The sequence below is a fragment of the Crinia signifera genome, chromosome 5 (assembly GCF_055691185.1).
Source record: "Crinia signifera chromosome 5, ASM5569118v1, whole genome shotgun sequence".
Classification (NCBI taxonomy): domain Eukaryota; kingdom Metazoa; phylum Chordata; class Amphibia; order Anura; family Myobatrachidae; genus Crinia; species Crinia signifera.
In genome coordinates this window covers 265,848,714-265,876,222 of record NC_139221.1, presented here as the reverse complement: position 1 = coordinate 265,876,222, position 27,509 = coordinate 265,848,714, and the positions used below count along the sequence as shown (strand labels likewise).

The window sequence follows — 27,509 nt, the reverse complement described above, 5'->3', positions numbered from 1 at the left end:
GACTGCTTATAAATGTAAGGGAAGCCATGCATGATTTTCTTATGTTGTTGTTTTAATCTAGATCTTTTACCTTTACACAGCAGAGGCAAAACTATTTTTTTTTTATTTTAGTTACCAGTGACATCAGTCTGTTGTTCGTACCACCCACAAAAATGGATGCCTGCATAATGTTTATGTTACAGTTCTTTTTTTTTGCTTTTTTTAACGTTATTTTGACTTCAATCACTTCATACAATGAAAAATGACACAGACAGAAATAGCACATTTCTGTACATACAGTAACAAAAACTGGTACTTGTTTAGTTTCACGGCGGCTGATATATCGGCCGATCCGATGCGATTTTGTACGTGTTCATACCCCACTATCCACTACGCATGGACTTTATTTTATATAGTGTGAGGGAGGGCAGTAATCCGCGTCCCCTCCCACTATATGAATTCAACTCCATGCGTAGTGGATAGTGGGGTTATGAACAGGTAAAAAATTGAATCGGATCGTCCGATATATAGTCCGATATCACATCCGATATATCGGCCGCTGTGAAACTAAACAAGTACCCAAAAACTTTGTTTCTTTTTGTAAACTAAAAATAAATAGTGACAAAATTCGCCACAAGGCACAGGTTGGAGATATCTGTTCATACCAAGCTGTAAGGAAAATGAGCCGCATTTGGATGAAATCCACTGACCGGTCAAAGCAATAAATAACTCCTGAAAGCAATATGAAGTTACTGATTTTAGACTCAATTTGCGCATATAATTTCAGTCTATAAATATAAATGGACAGAGATTTGAAATTACGTGTCAGGAAAGCAGATTCATCTCAGGAAGCAGTAATATGGAGGTCTCTTATTTTAATATTTTCAGAATATGAAGTGCGTTTTTTGTACATGAAACAGGACAAATTGCCCTGCTTTTCTGATTTGGCTGTGGAGCAGTGGGGAGGGGGTACTGTAGGTCTCTGGCAAGTATGCAATATATGGGGGTATCAAGCAATGTACAGTATAGCTGGCAAAAGCCCTGTAAACAGAAGCAATCCTTGAATTCATATATAGCTTTACCAAATGAGTGCGTATTTTAAGAATTTTCACTTTAATGCCACATCAAGAGGAGATTCAATTACAGTAAGAGCAAGTTGCCTTGCACTTTGTTTTAAGTGACGACTCCAATGCAAATAGGTAGTTTCACAACGAACATCGCATCTGCAGTAAGGTTTACTGGATCTCATTTTTCATGGCACATCCAAAGCATAGTTGCCTACCCTCCTGCATTCTACAGGAGACTCCCTGAAATAGCAGCAATCTCCCTCTCTCCCTCAGTCTAGCAATCTCCCTCATTTAACCTAGCCCACATTAAACTGTTACATTTTTGGTGAAAAAAGGAATGAGAGATAGATACATTTACATTGAATCATCAGCAACATTTCCCAGCACTTTACCAAGTATAGTAGCTCTTGGGGCTCATCTACATTCGGATATAAAGTAATTTTAAAAGGTTCCACTCAAATTTAGCAGTACACACCCCAAATTCTAGGTGCCATGTTCACAATGTCTCTTCACAATCTCTCCATATATGGAACTAGACACGCCCTTTGGGTGGAGCATGACACGCCCCCCTCAATGGGGCACTGTGCAAAATTCTACTACCAACTATAATCTCCCTGAAAGTAGTTTTCAAAAGTAGGCAAGTATGATCCAAAGAGTGTGAGCAAAATTAATGGATGTTCAACAAGATTCCAGGTGCAATGCTCATTGTGAGACTATATAATTAATATGGTGTAGACACTATGGGCAAGATGTACTAAGCCTTGAAAAGTGATAAAATGGAGAGTGATACACCACCAACCAATCAGCTCCTACCTGTCATTTTTCAAACCCTGTCTGTAACATGACAGCAGCTGATTGGCTGGTGGCTTTTCACGCTCTATTTTATTACTTTTCAAGCTTAGAACATCTGGCCCTTTGTCTGCAGTAAAAAGATGTGTGAAGTAATAGCAAAGTATGTATGGCAGGTATATTTGTCACTATACTATGAGAATTTTAGTGGTGGGCTTCTATGATCAAACAGTCTGTGACTCAACTCATTACAACTCCCTGTCCTCACTGCTATTCTAGATGCTGTGAACATTCAAATATCTAATTGGGTGCGACACAGGCTCTAAGAGGACAAGCAGGTGATAAATAGTGAATACAATAAGTTACAAAGATTCTAGTAAATTAATCTCTAGCAGTTTGCTCTAGACCAGTGGTTCCCAACCTGGGGTACTCTGCAGACCAGTTGGGGGTACTTGAAAATAATATTGGTAATGGTGGATAAAGAAGAAGTCTCCTGGATAAGTGTCCCATTGCCATGGAGACAAATCACGCTACATCACTTCCGGTTCTGTCCGATCAGCAATCCACTGGGAGCTACCTGCGCTGCCACAGGTGGAGGAAGCAGTGGCATTAATCTTACAGGTGTTAGCAGGAACCTCGGAGACAGTACACAGCCAGCGGCCAGACACAGAGGGACTCAATTCCTGACCACACACTACTCCTCAGCTACTCCTTAATATAATGACACGCATAAGGACACACATACCGCTCAATTCCACTCCACTTGTAAGTACTATGGATAGTTCAAATAGAGAGGAGGGGGTACTTCTAAATGAAAAGCTTAATCAAGGGGTACGGGAGAGAAAAAAGGTTGGGAACCACTGCTCTAGACAGTGCTTTTCATGTGATACATTCCGGCCATATACATAATCTGCTTTATACTGCATTATTGCCTTTTACTATAACAAATATTTTAATTTTGACCCTATATTTGCATTACCACATGATATGATGCTTTGAATTACTAGCAGCAAGTCTAGTATTTACGGGTATGTAAACTTTTTAACATCACTAACCAGTTAACCAAATGGAATTAATTTGACTATACAGGGTTAGTGAGAGGGGGAAAATGGATAATAATGACCTGGTCCCGGCATTTCTAAAGTTACCCATACACTACTGCGATGTATCTTAGCAGTGTTTGGCCAGTCAATACCCCCCGCAATGTCCTTGCACATGTGATGTATCGCATGCAAACCCTGTTGCCCGCCACCGGGAAAGGGGTCTGAGGTCGGACCCGCATGCAGGTCCCACCTTCAAACAGGTCTGATGCGAACGGGACCGCGAATCGGACCTGAGAGGACATCAAAGGCATCCGATTTGGGCCAGTTTCCCCGCCTGATCCGTCGGGAACAGGTGAAATTGTAGTGTATGGAGGCCTTTAGGAGCAGGGCAAAGGCCAGTTGTGCAGGGAGAAGACTGATTTGATTGCATTCGGTACTTACAACTAGGGCCTTTATTCAGATCTGATCACACTACAAATTTGTTTGGAAAATGGGAAAAACCATGTGCACTGCAGGTGGGGCAGATGTAACGTGTAGAGAGAGTTCGATTTGTGTGAGTTATTTTGTTTCTGTGCAGGGTAAATACTGGCTGCATTATTTTTACACTGCAATTTAGATTTCAGTTTCAACACACCCCACCCAAATGTAACTCTCTGCGCACGTTATATCTGACCCACCTGCAGTGCACATGGTTTTGCCCATTTTCCAAACAAATTTTTACTGCGATCAGATCTGAATAAGGGCCAAGGTGTGAAGACATCCCCAAGATATGCTCACACCTCCCCCATTGCTCTCTATAAAGCCCTGTGACCATAAAGAAATTGATTATATATGTGTGCTTACACAAATAAATAACTTGGCCTGGGTTTAAAATTAAATGTAGTTAAACATACCACAATGAAATGAAAGTAATAACCCCTTGCATGGAATCCTCATTCCTTCTGGTAATTTTTGTATGGTAACCCCAAATGTATTTTGTATAACTACTACCCATTTTAAACATAAGTTAGGAAAGGTGTAAAGACATGCAGCTTTAGTTAAACATTAAAATTAAGAGAAATAAATAGTGATTTATATGTTATCCATGACTATCCCTTTCCCCCCTGAACCACCTGCACAAAGGACCTTATTCTGGTTGATTCGCAAGGCTGTGAATTTGCAGCATTGCAAGTCCATTAGCCACCGCCTTGTGAATGTTGATACACACGCCCCCCCCTTACACGCCACATTCGTACACTCGGGCTGCAAATGGATGTTTAACATTAACACTCATTCGCAGGCTGTGGGGGAACACCCACATCATTTGATGGTCGGCGACCATCAAATGATGCGGAAGGCACACGCACATCTAAGGTTACTCTGAGACAACTGGACAGTTTTATATAGGTGGGGAATTCTATGGAGTAATGAACCACAAATTACACTTTTCATATTAAATGGATGTAGGTCTGATGCCAAAGTATACAGTAGCTACAGTACAGCTGGTGGTGTCATGCCGTGGAGTGGTTTCTGTTAGTTTGGCATTGGGTTCACTAGTAGTGCATGGTCACAACTCTAGAGAAGTTCTCAATAACTCTGAAGCCCCGCACACACGGGGCACTTTCAGCCATAATCGCTGAGCGACCATATCCCCGTGTGTACAGGGCGACTCTCGCTCCTGTGATCAGCCCTGGGGTGGTTGTTAGTTGGAGGAGCATGCTCCTGCGACCGGCAGCTTCCCCCAGCAGAGAGTCTCGTTTTATCAGCGGCCATCTCTGGTCACTGTTGAAAACTGGACACTGAGCAATATATTGCTCAGCGATCATATTGCTCCATGTGTACGGAACATAACTCCCTACATTGAGGCAGTCGAACAGAAACAACAATCAATAGGTTACAATTTCCATAACCGCTCTAAAGTAGAGTAAGGTTACTACATTATAGTGGCAGTGTTGAGAGAACCGGGGTCAACTGAGAGGGAATGAGAATCTAAGTCATTAGCCACTGTAGAGGAGGAAGGTGGTGGAATCAGAGGAAGAGTCATGGTGGAGAGACAATGGGGAAAAAGACTCAAGCAATAGGTGCATTCACAATATCTCCAAAGCGGGATGCAGTTAATATCCCGGCGGTCGGGATCCCGGCATTCAGAATCCCGACCGCCAAAATACCGACATATTCTCCCTCCGTGGGTGTCCACGACACCCCTGTAGGGAGAATAAATTAGTGTGCCGAGCGTAGCGAGGCACCGGGCCCGCTGCGTGGCGAGCGCAGCGAGCCCGCAAGGGGGGGCGATCCACGTCCCCCCCTTGTCGGCATTTCGGCTGTCGGGATTCCGAACGCCGGGATCCCGACCGCCGGGATTCAGTACTGAATCCCTCCAAAGCATTTAGTAAATGTGGTAGCCAACAAACAGTTTCAACATACACTTCACCCAGTAGTCATTACACAGCTCACTGTACTCTCTATGGAGGATTAGTTCCAAGTCTCCTATAGAGTTGCTGAATGGAGACGTTTCCTATAGCAACCAATCTACTTCTACCTAGCATTTATAAAGTGCATGCTAGAAGCATTTGATGTTGATGTTGAGCCTAATGACAAAGCTTGTAAAAGACCACTATTTGCTTTCTGCTATACTAATGGGACATGACTGTATTTTTCCTGTGATATTGTTATTATCTGACTTTGAAACATTGTTGATTGTTTGGCTTATCTCTATTTAGGGGGCATACACTCGGGGCAATTTCAGCCTCTTTTCTAAACGATTTGACTAGATCACTTAGAAATGGAGCACTGATTGCTCAGTGTGTATGCCTTGCAGCAATGGCGATGCGCGGTCCCACACATTGCTTGCACTGGCTTTCTCTAGATCGCGGGGCTTTGCCTATCAAAAATAGGCAAAGTCCCGCTCAGCACACAGCATCACGGTGTGCATTGCAGCCGCACCATGATGTGTGCAGAGTGATCGTGCTGAAGCATGTCGCTCGGCCAAAATGAGGGGGCTTTAGCGACTGGACCACAATAAATTATTTAAAACAAGCAAACAAGAGTACCAAAATATTATGTTAAATCCTCACAACCTAATACCATTCAAGAAGTGGATTTAAATGTCAAGTGTATAGCAGAGGTAGGCCGCTTATGGCTTACCGGCTGCAAAACAACTCAACCCAACATGCTTGTTTTCTTTGACAATAAGGACTTAACTGCAAGTTCCAGGATGCTTCACCACAATTATCTACTTCAGACATAAGATAAATACTGTTTTATTATGAAATAAGGGGGGGGGGGGGGTCTGTAACCTGTATACTGTAGCTCTTTTAAACTTCGTCATCACCAAACATTATGAAATTACTTAAGCAACTTTAAACATTTAAAGACTACATAAATAAACAAGAGTGGGATGAGCCATTAACTGCAATACCAGAGGGACATACAGTACTTTGCAGAGGTTGCTTTGAACTGGAAGCTCACGGGGAAGGAAGCTTTCACCATAAATAAGGGAGTTTGGCTTTGATTTATAACACTGGTAATCTAGATGTTCTTAACGCAAATTGAATTAGTCTAAATTATCTAAGGAACTAAATACTGACTGGTGATACATGCATTAGGTCGGCAATAGAATGTCATGATGGTTAAAATGTGGGCAGGCTTAATATGCTAAGCATGTCGACTTTCATGCCTAGACAGATTTCATCATAGAATGTCGACCAAATGACCATGTTGGCCCAGTGATAGTCGAGGCTTCAACGTCTTCTGCTGAGTCCCAATAGTCATGTTCCTCTCAGTTCCAGCTGAGTTATCTGATGTACTGTCATTACTGTAAGTCTATCCCATCCCAAACTCTACCACTAATGATTTTCACTAAACGGAAATGACGAATACATTTATTTGTAGACAAATGCACAAAACTGCATCTCACCCGTGTGGAGAGATTGAATATAAAAGAGACTTCAAATGTTGGAAAAAAGTCCTGAACTATAAGCAGTATAAATCAAGCAATGAGAACCAGGCACCTATAAAGGCAAACACCATAATAAGGCAATGAAATATCCCCCCCAAAATATACAGTGCATTATAGCTAACTGTGAGCTTACCATGATCATCTTCTAGACAAATAATCCTAGGTATTTATTGCAGGCAATAGTGTTACCAGACCATGCCCAGTATGTAAACATGCCATAGGCTTGTTTTCAACTCTACTATCTTCCAAAAAATCAGCGTAAATAAACCTTCCGATTCCTTAAGAACACAGAATCTCCCTATGAAATATTTGCAGCTGTCAAAAAGTATATTTTTGGAATTTACTAGAATTTCACACAAATAATCTACTGCAGACAGAGAAATCGCCATATGTGGTGCCTTATAAATAACATGTAATAGTAATAATAATTTGTAAGGATTTGAATTGTGTAATGTGTCTTGTAAATAAAGGAGAGCTAAAGAGCTTTATAGAGTAAGCTCCCTTATGCTGCTTTCAGACCGCATAACTGGCTTTGACCCTGTATTTGAAAACATTTTCAAAAACGGGTCTGCCAGGTAAAACCCCTTTCACACCGCACCTATTAAACGGTATATTACCGTTTAAGTGCCAATTTTTTTACACTGGCAGACCCGTTTTTGGATACTTTCCAAATACAGGGTCAAAGCCAGTGCTGCCTTCAGCGCCGCCTCCCTCCCCCCCCCTCCCCTCCGTGCAGCCCCCCCCTCCCCTTCGTGCAGCCGGTACCTGAGTTCGGTTGCAGATCCTGGCACTGCAGTATGGTCGGAAGCACTTATGAAAAAAAGTGTCTTTCAGAAAATGGCTGCCCCATAGGAAAACCTGTTTTAAAAAAACTGTCTTTCGTATGGGGGTAGCCATTTTCCGAAAGTCATTTTTCTTATAAGAATGCTAGAACCCAGCAAACATTGACCAGAATTTTTTTAATTTAATTTTGCACAAAGGTTACAGCTACAATTGTCCAGATTTCAGAAATGAGCTTTTTGTGCTTACCTGATCCAGCTGCCTGTCCATATGCACAAAATAAGAAAATACCTACTACAAATTCAATGTGTTCAGAAGCTGATTAAATTGAGAATTATTACGCTACTATGACCAGCCAAGGTTAGTCGTAGTAAATCCCAATTTCTTACCATAGGTCAAAATGTAGAGTGGTTTTCCATTAGTATCCATAGTGGTAAGGCAGGGAGCTTTAGGTGATATGGTTCCCCATCGCTGAAGTGCTGCTTCAAGTGAAGGTGGCCAGTTTGTGACTACTCCTAATTGCTCTCCACGCATGGCTAACATCTGTGCTCCCTCTGGTTTAGGCTGGTTTGGGTCTGGCTGTTGAACTTGATAGATGACAAAAAGGGAAAAACAATGTTAACACAATAGATATTACCAGTGTGCTTAACCACAAGAAGGCTAGACATATTTGCATACCATGACTTGCTATGTGATTATTTACAGTTAAGTACAGCTAAGTACAGGTTGAGTATCCCCTATCTGTATATCCAAATACAGAAATATTACAAAAACTGGGTATTTCAGAATACCCCCCCCCCCCCCCGCCCCTTTTTTCATACTTACCACATCCCCCGGCATCTACGCAGGCTTCAGGATCCTCTTCAGCGGCATCTCTGGTCCCAGGGGTGTATTGCGCAAATGCTCGGGCGCGCCTGTGATGTCACCAGTATGCCTGCAAACTCGTGAAATGCACCCCTGGGTCCGCTGAAGAGGATCCTAAAGGCAGCCGTGGATGCATCGGGGCACCACCAGGGGACCAGATAAGTATGTTTAAAAAAATAATAATAATCCAAAAACCGGAATTATCCCTTATCCAAAATGCTCGTGGTCATGAGCATTTCGGATAAGGGATACTCAACCTGTATTCCTATAAAAGCAAAAACACTATAATTTGACATGAGAATATTTGTACTGTTGTGACTATTACTAAATACTTTTTGCATTATGTCAACTTCAGTTTTGGGCTCAGTGGTTCAGCTGTTAACCACAAAAAATAACTTAATTTACGTATACTGCAACACCTAGAGAAATAGATAAGTACTGAATGCTGAATTTTCTGCAAGTATATTAATAGAAGCACAGGGAACAGATGCCAAACAAACAGAATGTTACTGTCATGTTTTTGTTGGCTATGTAAGTAAATAATAATTCTCTGTGTACAAAGGGAGATTATTATGATAATAGTAGTTATTGCTCTAAGCACCTCATGCATTTAAGCACAAACCTAAAGCCGTGTATACACGGTGAGATATTGGCTAATGTCCAATTATGACTAGATGCACTGTAGAATTTAAATAAGTGCTTTTGTCTGTCTAATAATGGTTGGTGATCTAGCCACAATTGCCTTGCCTGCACAGTCCATCTATGCTAGACTAAACTGACTTACTGTAGCAGGGCTGCGCATCACTATCACCCACAAGCAGGGCCGGCTCTACCATTAGGCAGTTTTGGTCAGCTGCCTACGGCTTTAAGATCTGAGGGGGCGCCACCAAGTCTGCCTATAACAAAATTATGATTATTAGGAAGACATCCATGTTGTGGTTAATGCAGGTGGCAGCTGTGAAACTTCTTAGATGCCACCTTCACACTTCCGGGTCCGGAATGTTGATATTGGTGGTAGTGTGAGGTTGGGGGGGGGGGGTCTGTGTATGTCTGTATTGCTTTTTTTGGTACTTGTTTCCTAGCACGGTGCCCATCGGGGTTGATCGCATGCCTTAAGTTAAGGTACTTATAAAGTGTGGCGAACGCAGCAAGCCACCGAGCCGGAAGCGTGGCGAGCGCAGCGAGCCCCGCGAGGGGACGCGTATCCCTGTGAAGTTATGCGCGGCCGCTCGCCACGCTTCGGGCTCGGTGGCTCGCTGCGCTCACCACACTTTATAAGATCGACTCCACGCCGACGTGGAAAGTGGGGGTATGAAAAGGTCGTAGGACGCGTACCGCCGCCCCTCGTGGGCTCGCTCTGCTCGCCACGCTTCGGGTTGGCGTCAATAGTGGAGTGGCGTTAACAACGGAGGGCCATTTCACCCATCAGGGGGGGGAGGGGTTGCTATGAAAATGGGGGGTTTTGGGGCTTTTTACATTGAAATCAATGTAAAATTGGGTCTCAGGGACCATTTTACATTGATTCCAATGACAAAATCACGTTGATCGCATCGCATGCGATTTGGTTGGCATGCGATCGACGAGATTTTTGCGGCCGCAATCAATACAATCAAAATCGCGGGCGCCGTGCTAGGAAACAAGTACCCTTTTTTATTTTATATGTAATGCTAGCAAGGAGAGGTCAGATTTTACATCTAATTTTTGCAGGTCAACTAAAAATGAAATGTCCCACCATAGAAGCATTATCTGGCATTTATTGTAAAGGAAAAAAAATAATAATTTAGTAATGACTGACTCTTCTGTCTCCCACAGAAACATTAAGGCTTCTCAAAGAGCTGTAAAACCTAAGATTGCAGGGCTATTAGCATAAAGAATACATTTAAATAAGCTAATTTAAACTTATTCTAACGAGTATTTATCCCAGAGGTATCTAATACTAAACCACCTACAGCTACAGTTAGGTCAGTAAAGTGTCTCTTTAAACTAAGGAATAAAGATTACAACTAATCTTCTGCCCCCCTTGCCCCATCTGATCTTTGCCTACCCCCCTTGTCCCATCTGATCTCTGCCCCCCCTTGCCCCATCTGATCTCTGCCCCCCCCTTGCCCCATCTGATCTCTGCCCCCCCCCTTGCCCCATCTGATCTCTGCCCTCCCTTGCCCCATCTGATCGCTGCCCTCCCTTGCCCTTGGTTTTAATATAACAATTCACATGGATTCAAAATGGTCTATGGATAGTAAGTAAAGAAATGACATGTTGTATTATTTTACTTACTAACCTTCTAATAATTCTTCAAAGTCATCGACAAAGAACTCCCGTAAAGGCGGTCGTTTTGGCCTTTTTAGGGTGTTGACAAGTTGCTGGATCTTTGCGGACACTCTACTGCTTACCGGAACTCCTATAGAGCAGAAGAAAAAAAACAAGGTTACACGCAGTAAGTAACCTGCCACGCTTAAAGCAAGTATTACAGAGACATGTTTATTTGTGCTGCCAAATCCCCCCATATTCCTGCAAGTGTAATATCTACAATATTCATAACTCAGACCCAACAACACCCACTTGCTGCTTTTGTCTACAAGGGTGTGTGACAAATGAAGAGCTACAAACAGCTATGTACTATCAGCGGTCAATGTCCATGGATGGAGAGAGCAGGAACTTCAATTGGAAAAATTCCAAATGCTCACATGAAAAACTTTCGGTACTTGTTTCCTAGCACGGCGCCACCGATTTTGATTATATTGATCAGGTCGGAAAAATCACATTGGAATCAATGTAAAATGGTCCCTGAGACCCGATTTTACATTGTTTTCACCATAACTTCACAGGTATATGCGTCCGCTCGCCACACTTCGGGCTCGGTGGCTCGCCACACTATATAAAATCAACTCCACGCCGACGTGGATAGTGGGGGTATGAAAAGGTCGGAGGACACGTACCGCCACGCTTCGGGTTGACGTCAATAGTGGGGTGGCGTTAACAATGGGGGGACATTAACCATACTTTCTAACCCTATACAATGAGAAATTGGCCATATTGGCCCATTTCCCATTGTTCCCTATGTAAAATCGGGTTGATCAACCCGATTTTACCGTTAAAAATAATTTAACATTATTCTCTATGGGAAAATCGGGTTGATCGTGTCGGTCGCGTCACGGCCCATTATAATGGGCCGCGATGGACCCGATCAACGCGATTTTCTAATTTAACATTATTCTCTATGGGAAAATCGTGTTGGACCCGATCAACGCAATTTTGTCTTTCACCTGCAAATACACTGGTGATTGACATAAAATCGAGTCCATCGGGTTGATCGCATGCCTTAAGTACCTTAAACTTAAGGCATGCGATCAACCTGACGGGCGACGTGCTAGGAAACAAGTACCAAACTTTCAAATAGGTCCATTGACTACTTCCAAGGCCTCCCCCTCTATTGATTAAATAAAAAAAAACTAGGACAAACATGAACATAAAAAGATATTATGCTGTATTGCAAGCTGAGTTTTAGATATTTGAAGAGAGGATAAGAACACACAATTCTGCTCAGGTCTCGAAGTCATGGCCTTCTTATACAGAACACTGTAGACGGCAGAACAGAGCAGGTAGCTTAGCTGGCCTCTACACAATAGAAGAGTGGCTTTACTTCTTCTTAACAGGAAACTGATCTACTGTATATACCTATTGCAGTCTTAACGCTGTCCATAGAGATTCTGGGCTCAACATCTAGACAGAGGGCAGCCTCGCCACAGAGGTTTTATTAGAATACGGTTATCCAAACATTTACAAAACCCAAACAGAAACTAAATTAATTATTTCTACCACTCTTATGTCATACAGACAGACATGATAACCAAGCCCTTCCTCCTAAGCTCAATGTGTGGAGCAGGGGAAAGGCATTTTGTGGGGAAATTTGGGTCATTTTTAATGTCATATAGTAAATGAAAGGTAAGGTACTATAAATTATAGAACAATGGGAAATTGGAACACTGCAGTTCTCAAATAGTAAATTAACTCTTGCAAAAGCTGAATTCAGTATTCTGCAATGCTGAAGGCAATACCCATTAACGTGGAAGCAGTTGTTCTGCAGTGTTGTGAAATGTAGCAAAGCAGTAATTATTTTCTCACAAATTTAAATGACTGTTTGTTCTGAAAATAATTAACATCCGTTCAAATCAAGTGTACTGAAATCTGTTTACACAGATCGTGCTTTTCCTTTCAAGTCATCAATATTTTGCTTTGTTTAATATTAGGGTAATTCTAAAAAAGTAATTATTGGAGATAACAGAAGAACAGGTTCTCTTCCTTATATAAGATGTAATGTTATTTTTATTTATAAAAAAATGGAAGAATATAAATAATATGTTAGGAACAATCCTTACATTTAGGCATATGTCTAACGGGAATGTCTAAATGTATTATTAAATTTGATATAAGTTCAACATTTATATACAATATACACATACCGAAGCATCCCAAAAATGATTCAGTTCACAATCTAAATATTAAGTCAAATGTTCTGCTGGTACTGTACCACCTCCCTGTGCTGTGCAGAGGTGGTAGTATAGTAATGTGGAGTATGTAGCGTCATTCAGAATTCACCTTTTTTGACAAAGTAAGAGAGAGGTTTAGTCTTTTTCTCTGTCAGAAAGGTGGGGTTTGAGGTATGAGAGGAAAGGGGAGAGGGTGGCAAGCCAGAATAAAGGAGATCCAGGAGAGAAAACGTTAAAGGTGGCAAAGTGCCAATGTAGAGAAGAAAACCCACAACAACCACCCTTGCATGTAATTACTAGAGGAGAGAAAGAGTGGGTGATAGAGGAGTGATATGGGAAATGGATTTGTAGGGAGAGAGGAAAAAAAACTGTACAATAAGCTAGCGCACCAGCGAATGACGCGCTGTAAATATTAGTGTTACTATAACTTCTTAGTTTTCGGTTATTTAGTAAATAGTAATTAGTAAACTGCTTTACAAATCATATGGTAAAAGAAACTCTTGTCAGCCGGATCTAAATTTGTCCATACATTAACGATAAACGATCAATCATTCAATTACATACTGTTGTCAATGATTATCAGTGCATGAATGATCATTATTAAACAGCCTATAAAATGGTTAGTATCATTTGGTTTGAACATCAAAAATATCCAATTTTATTGACAGTTGTTCACCTGATGCCATGCTATTTAATGGAGATTGCATCCATACAACTACAGCGTATCGAGACCTACAGAAATCATACTGTCACCACGTTCTGCTGAATTGGCTGCTTGATCATGCCGGCCATACACAAGGGATTTCGATAGGCCATAGAGACCACCTTTACTTGCCGGCAAAGTATGTCAAATTTAAATTTGTTATGTGGAGTTAGCAAAGCTAAGTATGAGCTTATGACGTTATATTAGGTTAACATTGAATATGCTGGTACTCACCATCACCTGTTTCCATTAGTTCAGCATTCCCGTATTTGGAGGTGACCCGTGATGATGTTGATCCTTGTGGCCTTTCTACCTGTATGGAGTGCTCTGAGGTGTATGTGGTAACATCTGGAGGGGCGGAGTGGTTTTCTGTAAAATACACAAAGATTTATTTGTATATAGGTAGGAAGCATCCTTAGATTTGAGGTAAAGCCGAACTGCCAAGCAGTCATGGACATCATACGGACAAAAATTCCCCAGAACTGTCCAGCAGAGCACATTGAGGTTAATTTACACAATGCAAAACAGAAAGCATTACCAAGACACATTAATTACAAAACGCTACATAAAGTCAGCCATGGCAGATGCTTTGCAAATGTGTATAAACACGTTCGGTTTGAAAAAACAAACAAAAAACAAATATGAAAAAACACTAATAGCTAAAGCTTTCTGCAAATAAAAAAAATATAGGAATAGGGCAAAACAAAGGAGGAAAAACAGCAATCATTAAAGACAGGCAATCGTTAACAATTCAGGAAAGCGGAAGCACGAGCGTTCTAATGTAATTGGTTGATAATCAAAGTGCTGAAATATCATAAATTCCATATGTACTGATAAAAATGATATGTTTGCGGCACTCTGACCATGCGTAATGAAGCATTGATGGCCAACTCCATATGTTTAAAAGGATGCATGTGCAGCCCTCCTACATTCCAAAGGGTCCACATATCCCTTAGTCTCCGCAATAAATGAACCTTACATTTAATGAAACACATAGCTATTAATAAGTAATAAACTATTGGCAGGCATCTTAATGTAAACAAGTAATACAAGCTGTAAAATACAAATCTGACTCTTGAGTTTGAACGTGAAGCCACGAGAGGACCAGAGTAATCCTGCAGAGCCTTTTCTACCTGCCAATATTGCTCTTTAGGCTTTGAATGTGCCCTACGATATTAAATGTCTGTTTATGTCTGTGAGCGACCTTAAAAGCAGACAACCACCTTGCAGCGCAAATACAGCATTGGTGAATATCAGGGTCTTCCTAACCCATAGGATGCATACTGCACAATCGGATGTGCTGATAGTATTGCACCACCTTCTTTATGGTGTCCAGAGGCGGTCATGTAATGCGGAGTATGTAACGTTATGCAGAAGTCACATGCTTTGAGCAAAGTATGAGATAGGTTTAGTCTTTCTGTGCTTCCTGATCTGCGGAGATCTGCCCAATGTGTCAGCTATTGTTAAAGGAGTAAAGTGCTCCTGTAGTATTGAAACCGCAGCTTCCAACTTAAAAAAATTGATAAAATATAAAAATAAGACTGAAAGTGCTATATGTGTAAATATAAACTGCTGTACAGTGGATTTTTACATTAATATAAAATGTAGCAGGAACTGCCCTTTATACACGGTTTGAATTGTTTTTTTTTATACATAGTAGCCTGCTTCCTTTATCTCCAAATCTGACTTACAAAGCACAGGTGCAATATCTACAGTTAGTTAGAAAGCAAGCATAGCAGAACAGGTGACAAGTAGCTATAAAGTTATTTCACATTAGCAGGACACATGCAAGTTTAATGGCTGTATAGATAAACATCTCAGATCTTTACACAACCACAACACTATGTGCAATTAGAAATCTGACATTTTAAAAAAGATACTTACTTGATAAATCATTTATATTTATTCAGTACATTGCACTCTTATACACAGTGGAGGCAGTATTTACCAGATGAAACCAATATTAAAGTAGCCAATGAGGAATAAGCAGCAGTGATGTCAATGGCTTTACTTTCAACTACTGGAAGTAGTCTATTTTATGGCCTGAACCTACAGAAAGCTATGCTTATCTGTATATGTACTATGGACCCCACTTTTAGCATTGTTATTAGTTTTGCACTATGGTAAGGTCATGTTGTGCTGTAGGTGTGTGTGTGTGTGTGGGGGGGGGGGGGGGGGCAGTTCATATTTACAATTAAAAGACAGATATATAATTTGGAGAATGGAGAAAGGTGGGGTCCTGTTTTAAGTGCAGAGTAAAAATTATCTCAAATTAAATTTTTATTGATTTTAAACACAAGTACATAAACATTCTTTGGCTTCACTGTCATGCAGTAAAAATATCTGCGTACCAAATTGCACCAGTATAATTTAAAAAATAATTTGTTAAATGAAAGAATAGAGGAGAGAAGTGATAGAGAAAAAGGAGGGGAAAGGGGGTGGGGTGGGGGGGAACACTCTGGATCGCTCTAGGTGGGAATAGTGAGTATACCACATACATATAGGCCACAGGAAGAAAATAAACAAATAAATAACAGAGGGAAGGAGGACTATCAAGGCACAGGGAGAGGGAGGATTCACATGGATTGGGACGCCATGACATCTTTATAAATCTTGGAGTCCCGGAAGACTAGCCAGCGGGTCAAAGTATTCCTGAACTGGGTGTGTCTATCGTCAACTGAGGACAGGATATCTTCCATATCCATATAGAAGTCCACTTTCTTAAACCACTCCTTAATCATTGAAGGAGAGGAGGATCGCCATCTCACCGGTATTACCGACTTGGCGGCATTATTTAAGTGGCATAGCAGGGATTTTTTTGTATCTTGAGAGAGGGGCAGGGAAAAGGTGGAACAACCAGAACAGTGGGTCTGTAGGAACCAGGTCTCCCAGTATAGACCTAGAGAGTTTAAAAATCTCAGACCAGAAGGGTAATATGAGGGGACATTGCCACCATATGTGGTGCGGGTTGCCAGGAGCCCCCGAGCATCTCCAGCAGACATTGGGAACCCTGATGCCTATCTTAGAGAGAACATCCGGGCATCGGTACCAACGGGACAGTAATTTGTATTGAGTGTCGCATACCCCCACACTAGGGGAGCAAGCATGAGCCAGGCAGAACATTTTTTCCCAATTGGTTTCACCAACCTCCCCACCCAAAGTGCAGAGTAAAATTAAATGTTAGCTTCACGTAAATATTAGAAAACAGTCTATTCAACTTGCGTATAAAAACACCCCTTGCATTACAACATTGTATACCCAGGTACAACTCAGCTCCAAATCGTAAATGTGACTCCATAGGTTCAATAGCCTCACACTATCAGATTTGGTACTTCTTTACTTTCACGGCGCCAGCATGGCGCCGTCCTACTTCCGGCTTCTACGCTCGCCACAAACTATGTAAAATAAAGGAACTTAACGCCATGCCAACATGGATAGTTCATACCTCCACTATCCATGTTGGCATGGAGTTGATTTTCGATGCCACACACGAGGGGGGTGACCTTGGCGGGGGAACGACAGTCATGGCCGTTATTGATGATGTCCTCCCTCGTCCGAACATGCTTGGACAAGGGAGGGGGTCGTTATTGATGCACGGGAGTGCACTTTTAACGAGCATACCCTCTGGACGATAAAGCCCTTTCTAAACGATATTGTGACCAATATCGTCTAGTGTGTATGAGCCTATACTCGTTTCAGAGTCCATCTAAAGCCCACAATATACTATGCTCCTAAAATGTCAGGGAGACTCCAGAATTCTAGTAAATTCTACAAATCTCATGGGAAGAGCATGCCATTCAACCACATTCCCAGCATGCCATGTAATCCTGGTCCCAACCACCAATTCCAGATGTCATGAATTATGGTCTTCATAGTGGGGAACCGAGATACAATTACATCAATCTAGCACTATTTCATTTAAATCCTAGACCTCCTTTCCAAGATCTTCTGGTAGAGGTCCCAAAAGGGTCACCAAATATGACACACACCTATAAATAACAAATCAGAATAGGAGGCTACTGGCTTCTTTTTTTCAGCTCTCTCCTATGCCACAGACACTTTTTGCCATGTGGAAACATTCCAAACTTAACTTACAACTGGGATAAAATGTACTGGCGAGGTGGGAAAATAAATCTTCTAATACAAGTGGTTCTTCAGCACTTTTGAAATTAAAGCATCCATAAATCACGCTTTGTGGTGATCATCAGTTCTTCTACTCAAGTAGGTTTGCAGCAGTATCAGTCTTCGCTGCACAGGCCACTTTCACAGACAAATCATTTCTCCCAAACAAACAGCAGGGATATATCAAAAAGCATCAGCAAGAACAATTTGGAAGTGCTGACCCGAGTCATATTAACCTCCCATCATACATCAATCTCTAAATACTCCATTAACGTCTCACTGTGACAAGATATCCTGCTAGCTCTTGCTGGGGTTTTATTTCAATGCAAAATAAATTCAACAAGGAAAGGGAGACATGAAACAGGAAATATAAGAAATGTGGTCATATAATAAGTATTTTGGGTTATTGGAAAGTTGCGAGAGAGAGATTAAAATAATGACTCAAAACAATGTAGAACTATTGCAGGGGAAAAAAAACTCCAACAATGACTTCACAGATGTTCCAGAATGTAAACAAACAAAAAAAAATCAAATATTGTTAATAAATACAATTCTCAGATGAGATCTAAGTTTTCATCCAAATGGAAGGTCTAATGCATACAGTACTTGTCAACTTTCATCAAACCCCTTCCGAGAGCGTCCTAGAGGGGGTAACACAGTCTAAAAGGAGGGGATGCCATAATACATTGTTGTCCCTGTTGATCAGCCCCAACTGTTTAAAGATGCAATTTGCAGCATTTTATAGCACCTAGCGGAGGTGGAGATATACATCATTGTAGCCTTGTTCTGAATCTTTCACAGTGGGCTAGAATGATGCAATGCAAATTTAATCATTTAAACTTCAGATTGCTTACTACAGTTGGCAAGTTGATGGCATCGAAAAATAGACCACCTCTGATGGGAGGCTGTAGGAGCACCCCTAAATTCAGGACTGTCATGATCCTACCAGAGGATTTGGCAAGTATGATCTAGTGTTAGAATCCAAAATGAAACATTGGCTGTATGACTTGTTTCACATAGAGGTGACCAGGACACAACTTTATTATGCTCTTCTGATGGCAGGTGACCACACCTTTTCCACTCTTCAACTATCAGTCTGTAGCTTCCTGTGCTAAAATATTTACCTGATTCTGGCCAAAGAACCAGTGGCCTACCTACAAATGTTGGTTCTCATGGAATTCCACAACCATTTCTTTCCTGCTGACTATATATGATGTTGAGCAAAATTTATGAATGATGGATATACAGTGCATCTGGAAAGTATTTACAGCGGTTCACTTTTTCCACAATTTGTTATGTTACCGCCTTTTCCAAAAAGGAATAAATTCATTTTCCCCCTAAAAATTCTACACACAATACCCCATAATGACAACATGAAAAAAAGTTTTGGGAGATTTATGCAGATTAATAGAGTTCCAGCCCTCAAAGTCAATAAAGTGTAAATCACACCAGAAAGTTGGAGGGGGAAGTCCTCATCTTGACCACCTGCATCCTGCTCTTCTCAAGATCCCTGTAACACACTTTCATAAGCTGGCAAGTATGTCCTATTGTGTGATGAAACAATATGCGGTACTCTGCTCTGAACATGTATTATAGCTCTAAGTGTTTTATAAGTTTTTTTTATTAAAAATGAGTTTTAAAAATGTAAACAGTATATTAATAACAATACATCTTATAGAATGACTGTACAGTTTATAGATTTATATGGGCCGCATGGTTAGAATTACTGCCTCACAGCACTGAGCTCATGGGTTCGATTCCCACCATGGCCCTAACTATGCAGAGTTTGTATTTTCTCCCAGTGGTTACGTGGGTTTACTCCGGGTACTCCGGTTTCCGCCCACAATCCCAAAATATACTGGTAGGTTAATTGGCTAATTAATATAGATTGCAAGCTCCACTGTAGCAGGGACTAATGTGAATATTCAAATATTATTTGTAAAGTGCTACAGAATATGTGCGCTATATTAATAACTGGTAATAAATAAAAAAAGCAGTGCTGAAAAATATTCACCCAAATGCAGGTGCTTAAAAATTATAATTGTGTAGATCTAGAGCAGGGGGTGGTTAAACCAGTCCTCGAGATCTACCGACAGTCCACATTTTCCATATCACCTAACTGGTGCACAGCTGTAGTCATTACTAACGGTCACAATTGCTCACTTCATATAACATGCACTAACTTGAAGCAGAAGTATATACCCAAATTAAGGGGATGCCGTCCAAATCCCGGCGGTCGGAATCCCGACCGCCAGAATGCACGACACCCATAGAGGGAGAACAAAATAGTGTGCCGAGCGTAGTGAGGCACCGGGCCCGCTGCGTGGTGAGCGCAGCGGGCCTGCTGCGTGGTGAGCGCAGCGAGCCCGCAAGGGGGGGCGATCCACGACCCCCCTTGTTGGCATTGCGGCGGTCGGGATTCCGGCGTCGGTATTTCAACCGTCTGGATTCCGACCGCTGGGATTTCATACTGATCCCAAATTAAGCTCTTCATAATACTCAGAGCTTGTGGCCCCTGTTCTGGCTCATTCAATGACAGAGCCGGATCATTATCCTAGAGGGAACCAAGGGCTGCACCCCGGGGTGAAACCTTAGCAGGCTTCATGTTGCCTCTTAATGGCCTAGATACATAACCATACAATTACCTATATTAAATGTCTTAAATGCAACTACCTATTTTTTTTTTCATTGCTAAATCAGTGATCCAGTGAGGCTCTTGCAGCGGTGCATTGGGTTGATGGCCCAGGACCAAATCAAATTATTTGTCAAAGTGATTGGCAAACCCAGTGCTGGTGGCTGCCAATCACAAAACATGTGGACAATCAGAAGCACAACTGCACACCATCACATTAATAAATTTGGAGGGGGAAAAATGAAATTAAGAAATTGTATGTTAGGAGTACCGTGAAAAAAAAAATGCTAATACTGTAGGGTGCCATAATTCAAAAATGTTTGGAAAAAAACTGGTCTAAATCCTATTTTTGCAAGTGTTTAGCTTGCTCCATCTTTACAACCCATGCATGTTGTAGCTTTGTACAATCTTAAAATAGTTATATACTGTAGCTAGTATTTTGTAAGCTTGAGAAAAAATGTCCATGAAGAGATCAGACCCCACAAATTTAAACACATGACATGAGCTGCAAAGTAATTCTAGAAATACCGGTCACTTTCAGTTAGAGTATTAATGTGACTGGGATTACTGTCTGGATAAAGTTATAGGAATGATTAAACGTTATATCATTTTCAAGTCGGTTCAAGGCGTATTAGACATCACTTTGCTATGTTTCCATAAGGAAATGATGTCTAATGTTTGCGAGTTATCATTACAAATTATATATCATTAAAATACTGAAAGATATATAGCAAAATATATTGTTTATGGTATTGGAGGGGCATAACATTACTATCTCTCTCGATCTATAGATCTATATGGGGCAGTATGGATGGTGTAATGGTTAGCTTTACTGCCTCACAGCACTGAGGTCATGGGTTTGATTCCCACCATGGCTCTAACTGTGCGGAGTTTGTATATTCTCCCCATACTTGCGTGGGTTTCCTCCGGGTACTCCAGTTTCCTCCCACAATCCAAAAATATACTGGTAGGCCAATTGGCTCCCAACAAATTAACCCTAGAATGTCTGTGTGCAGGTGTACATGTGGTAGGGAATATAGATTGTAAGCTCCACTGGGGACAGGGACTGATGTGATGTGACAAATATTCTCTGTAAAAGCGATGCGGAATATGTGTGCGCTATATAGGAAACTGTTAATATATATATTATACATACATACACACACACACTGTATACATACAAACATATAAACGTAGATACACACATATACACACACACATACTGTTATGTCAGAAGTTACAGTGTCATATGGGGGGGGGGGGGGAGAGGAGGAGGAGTTTGATTAACTTTCGGTACTCACCATTTCTAGGTGTATTTTGCCAAAGGCAAGAAGCACCTTTAGCCCTCGCCTGATTCTGTCCATTTGTCGTTAAGAAAAAGCCACCAGCACTTGTGTCACAAGACTTATATTGAAAGTGTTCCTTGACGGAATGCACAACTGTCAGTAAAGGTAAAACACACCAAGATATGAGGATTACCTTAGAGCTATGTAGTGAAGGAGTCGATGTACGTTATAAGTTTATAATCGGAGAGGTCTGATTTTAGAACTCACTGATGAAAAATACCTTTATTAAAGAAATTTGTGGGCATGTATTTGCCTAACCTGTATTAGAGCGGGTAGTCATGGAAAACCTTCAGTCACACATGCCTGTGTATATACGGGTTGATGAACCAATATGAGCAATAGCAATAACTCCTAATAGAAGTATGAAACCAATTAGCTATTATATAGTGCAATCCGCTTCCATGCACATTATCCTATGGGCTTTCAATACTTGTGGATTTGGAGGCTGATTCGGAGTCAGACGCAAGTGGATATGTAGGTGGCTTAATGGACTCAGCTTACTGCATGTATGCAAAATAAATAATTGGGCAGTAACTGGGAGGCAATCATGCCAGACACAAAACTGGTCTATGCTGAGTGTCTTGGGTGTTTCAGCCAACATCATGCTGGCAGAGATGGGATAGGCCATATGACAAGGCTTTTGCACCCAGCAGGGGCTGATGTACAGTAGGTTCCAATACTAAAATGGATGTTGAAGCTGCAGATGTATGAGCCGAGGGCAGGAGAGGTTTCCACATGCATTGGCACAGATTTCTAGCATTCACAGCTGGATTCTCGCATTACTAAAATGTATTAAGCAATCATCCACGGCCAGACAGAAAAGCAGCTATGAAAGCATCAAACTAAGAATCAGCCCCGTTATAGGTTGAGACTTGGAAAAGCAAAATGGCCGGGTAAGAACAGGAACAGATCAGCATAACAAGGGAGATGCTGGGGTAGCCACAGAGCAATACAAGATGCAAAAATGGCAGCTATACATACTGTGATACTGATCCTCTGTCCTTCTATTTCCTTCAGGGAAGAAAAGCAATTGTAAACCAAGTAGCCATAAACGCAGTGAACTTATTTGATAGCAATATACAAAAAAATATATATAATCTGATCTGTAAGCATTTGTTTTCTACAGTCACATGTAAGTACTTTATGGGCTAAACAAACCAATAGTCATTCCAACGCAGCCACAGTTTTCACAAGGAACCATTCTATGCCTTCCTGACATCCCTATCTTCTTGTAAATTGATGCTGCCTCTTAATTGTTTTTGGTTTAGCCCATCCACTGGTATAGGTAGAGTAAAAGGTGCCCATTAAGGGTGAAGTTCCAGAGTCTCTCTGAACAACCTAATCTTTACAGCACACTGCACTCTTATTTATTTATTTTCAGTTTCTTATTTAGCGCAGCAGATTCCGTTGCGATTTACAATTCTTCCATTTACAATCTTCAATTCTTTCTATCACAAGAACACACCACATTGCAGAAATGATGAACTGGATGCTCCAATCCATCTTTGTGATTCATCACGCTTTGTATAACATTCCGTCTCTGGCCACAAGTAAAGTCGGCCTACAGTATGTGTGAAATCTATTATACTATAATAAGCCATTCAATTACATATATCTCATATCTTAAGTCACTTCTTGAAACCCCTTAAAAAAAAAAACATTCCAAAAGTTGTGAGCATCTAGATAGGTTAACAAGAAACAAAATCCAAAGCACTCAAAATAAAAAATAATTGTACATTTTATTCTTCTATTCGCACATTGTTTCTTTATAGCATTCAGTTACATTTGAACATGTTCTGTAAGATATATCATTGTATATCTATTCATCCACCACATAGAGGTTGCCTATTTTTCATTAACCTGTCATTTTTTTTTACCTTTCTCTGCATTGTAATACTTTACTTGGGCAAATTGTGCCCTATTGAATTGTCTGTTTTTAATTTTTAGGTATAACGCCTTGTTCAGTTGGTAATACTGGCTGTATGACTCATTGCTTCATAATAAATATATAACTATATATAGATACAGATAAAGAAATAACCCTTTCACTGCGCTAAGATAGGTATTTATAGGCCGCAACTCTATAAGTCCCCCCTGTTAGTGGGGGAAGAAGAACAGCATACACAACAAAGATATAGAGTGCGGCTTCTCATGTGTCACCACCACCACCTTTGATTTAGATGGCAATTAATCACTTGTTTCAGTATCACAAGACGATTATACAATTTATTAAAAATCGGTAAAACAAATTACAGCGTTTGTTTCATTCAGTAATTCATAAGGAGTCAAAGATTTCAGTCATCACAATAAACCGACGCGTTTTGTCACTCCGACTTCATCAGGGGTGAAATAGAAAAGACTCAATAAAAAGAAGCTTCAAAATAAAAAGCAACGACTAGACTGGTTATTCTATGGTCTTGAACCAACCAGAATTTAGATTCAACTCCAGTGTGGAATGGGGCAAAAAAGGCGATATGTTGAGAGGTTTGTCCGTCAATCCTCTCACAGCTATGAGCAATCTCCTGTACCAGTGCCACTCCAGTAACTGCAGGTAAGCATTCAGTTACATTTGAACATGTTCTGTAAGATATATGATTGTATATCTATTCATCCACCACATAGAGGTTGCCTATTTTTCATTAACCTGTCATTTTTTTTTACCTTTCTCTGCATTGTAATACTTAACTTGGGCAAATTGTGCTCTATTGAAATGTCTGTTTTCAGTTTTTAGGTATAATGCCTTGTTCAGTTGGTAATACTGGCTGTATGACTTATTGCTTCATAATACATATATATCTATATATCTATATATATATATATATATATATATATATATATATATATATATATATATATATATATATAGATATAGATATAGATATATATAGATATATATAGATATATATCTATATATATTTCACAAAAAGTTGCAAGAAAACGTATGTGAACCCTTTGGAATTACCTGGATTTCTTCATAAACTGGTCATAAAATGTGTTCTGATCTTCATCTAAATCACAACAATAGATAAATACAATCTAATAATCTTCTTAATCTAATACCACAGAAATAATTATATGTTTTTATTAAACACACCATGAAAACATTCACAATGCAGGGTGGACAAAGTATGTAAACCCCTAGGCTAATGACTTCTGCAAAAGCTAACGAGTCAGGAGTCAGCCAACCTGGAGTCCAATCAATGAGACGAGATTGGAGGTGTTGGTTAAAGCTGCCCGATAAAAAACACACACCAGTTTTGAGTTTGCGATTCTGATGTGAACTATGTGTCACACAAAATAGCTCTCAGAAGACCTATGATTAAGAATTGTTGACTTGTATAAAGCTGAAAAGGGTTACAAAAGTATCTCTAAAAGCATTGATGTTCATCAGTAAACGGTAAGTCTATAAATGGAGCAAGTTCAGCACTGTTGCTACTCTCCCTAGGAGTGGCCATCCTGTAAAGATGACTGCAAGAGCACAATGCAGGATGCTCAATGTGGTGAAGAAGAAACCTAGAGTGTTAGCTAAAGACTTCTAGAAATATCTGGCACATGCTAACATCTCTATTAACAAATATACGATACATAAAACACTTAACAAGAATGATGTTCATAAAAGGTACCACGGAGGAAGCCATTGCTGTCCACAAAAAAAAAAATGGCTGCAAGCTTGAAGTTTGCAAAAGAGCACCTGGATGTTCCACAGCACTACTGGCAAAATATTCTGTGGACAAATGAAACTGATTGAACTGGTTGGAAGGAACACAAAAACACTATGTGCGTGGAGAAAAAAAAGGCACAGCACACCAACATCAAAACCTCATCCTAAGTGAAGTATGGTGGAGGGGGCATCATGGTTTGGGGCTGTTTTGTTGCCTCAGGGCCTGGACAGATTGCTAACATCGACTGAAAAATAATTTCCCTAATTTATCAAGACATTTTGACCGTCGTGCAGGTCTGATATGCAACTATAGGAAATGTTTGGTTGACGTTATTGCTGCCAAAGTTGGGTCAACCAGTTATAAAATCCAAGGGTTCACATACTTTGTCCCCCCTGCACTTTGAATGTTTACATGGTGTTTTCAATAAAAACATGAGAACATATGATTATGTGTATGGTATAAGTTTAAGAAGACTTTGTTTGTCTATTGTTGTGACTAACAGGAAGATCAGAACACATTTTATGACCAATTTATGCAGATATCCATGTAATTCCATAAATTTCACATTGTTTCTTGCAACTGTATAGAGAGAGACCGAGAGAATAATTGAACTAAAAGTCTTCCTCAAAGCTGACATCAAATGACAGGAAAAGCAGATATCAGTATGAATCTGTTTTTAAAGTGTACCTAATAACTGTGCACAGCAATGATTATTATTTTATGGGTTGAGATTGGTAAAGGTGTGTAAAAACTTTGCACAAAAAAAGTTTTTTTTTTCCCTAGCCGTACAGCTATTAACAATACCACTGATACAATCTGTAGTTTCAGCATGGATTTGCTATTCTGTATAATATTATTCTGCGTTGTAACTTTGCATTTCAGGAAAGAGTCTGAATAAATCTGTGAGGGTGACCGTTATTTTATTATACTGTGTAGTGTGGATCGGTTTGGGCTGGGAACACTTTTTAAAAAGTAAATTCTTAGAACCTTCATTAATGGTAAGTGTTTTGGGTTAGTCTAAAAAAATATTTCCATCCAGTATGTACTGGTAACAGACACATTTAAAGCCTTGAATGACAGAAACATTGCAATAAAGAAATTCCTAAACCATGAAGACTACTCAATTAGAATTCATTTTTTCTATTCATTTATTCTTCAAGTTGTTTTTAATTCAAGGGATGCAAATTCAAAATATTCCAGAACACAAAGAAGGGGTCAATATCACTTGCTACTGTTTAAATATGTGCTAGAATTGAATATAAATGCAAATACATTATTAATTGTGCTGTTTTGGGTGCACCGTGTCTATTAATGAACATTTTTAGAATTCAGGGGAGATGCTGGAATAAGAGGAATAGGCAACAAAGTGAGAAGAGGTTTCCGCAGTCAGCACTATTATGTATATATAAAAGGTCTCTTGCAAATATATCTATGATGTGTTCTAGTTTTGTGAAAAAAAAACTAGTAGAGGACAGGAATAAAATATTGCTTTTCTTTTCTGGGGGACATCAATGTTTCTATACAGCCCCTTTTATCATCTGTAACGCTGCAGTTTATAATTCCACCTTCCGGTCATTGTAGCATGATGAAATCCTACTCTAAATTTAAAAACAAGAAAACCCAGATTTCACTTAAGCGTCTTGAGTCCTATTGAAGAAAGAGCGCTATACAAATAAAAGTATCATTATTAGTAACAGTAGCATAAGGCAGAATCCTATTTTTAAGGAATATTGTTCTTTAAATGTCAATATTATAGTAATTGCGTCATTTTGACCTAATGACTCTAAAGGCCGCCATCCACTAGTGCGATATGGCCACTTTTAATGCGATTCTGACACATTGCTGCGACGGATCGCATGAAACATCATACATAATTTTCCGGTGATTGCCATCGCATCGCAGTTGCAGATCCTACAGGCTGCTATGAATATTCATTGCCCCTCCTGGGATCGCATACGATGCCAAAGGACCACATACAATGTATTGTATGCATTCCTGCAGCCCAGCAGCTGCCAGAAGAGTTGGCAGGCTATTGCATGTGAGGTACCGAATGCGATACCTCGCCCTAGTGGATGGGGGCCTCAATAGTCTAGCCCCA

At 40.4% G+C, this 27,509-nt stretch overlaps 1 protein-coding gene across 7 annotated transcripts in view; it reads right to left on the bottom strand.

Annotated features, from left to right (window-relative positions):
• The window catches only part of DIP2C (DIP2 acetate--CoA ligase C (putative)), a 420,633-nt gene that overhangs the window by 154,239 nt on the left and 238,885 nt on the right, over window positions 1–27,509 (bottom strand). For 4 of the 7 annotated variants that reach the window (XM_083188980.1, XM_083188979.1, XM_083188978.1 and 1 more), the window contains 5 exons: window positions 22,731–22,760; window positions 21,705–21,842; window positions 13,884–14,018; window positions 10,738–10,857; window positions 7,985–8,182 (listed from right to left, as the gene is read on the bottom strand). In XM_083188980.1, coding sequence (XP_083045106.1) covers window positions 7,985–8,182; window positions 10,738–10,857; window positions 13,884–14,018; window positions 21,705–21,842; window positions 22,731–22,760 — 621 coding nt within the window. The remainder of the gene's footprint in view (window positions 1–7,984; window positions 8,183–10,737; window positions 10,858–13,883; window positions 14,019–21,704; window positions 21,843–22,730; window positions 22,761–27,509) is intronic. The other 3 variants (XM_083188984.1, XM_083188985.1, XM_083188982.1) reach the window with 2 other exon arrangements.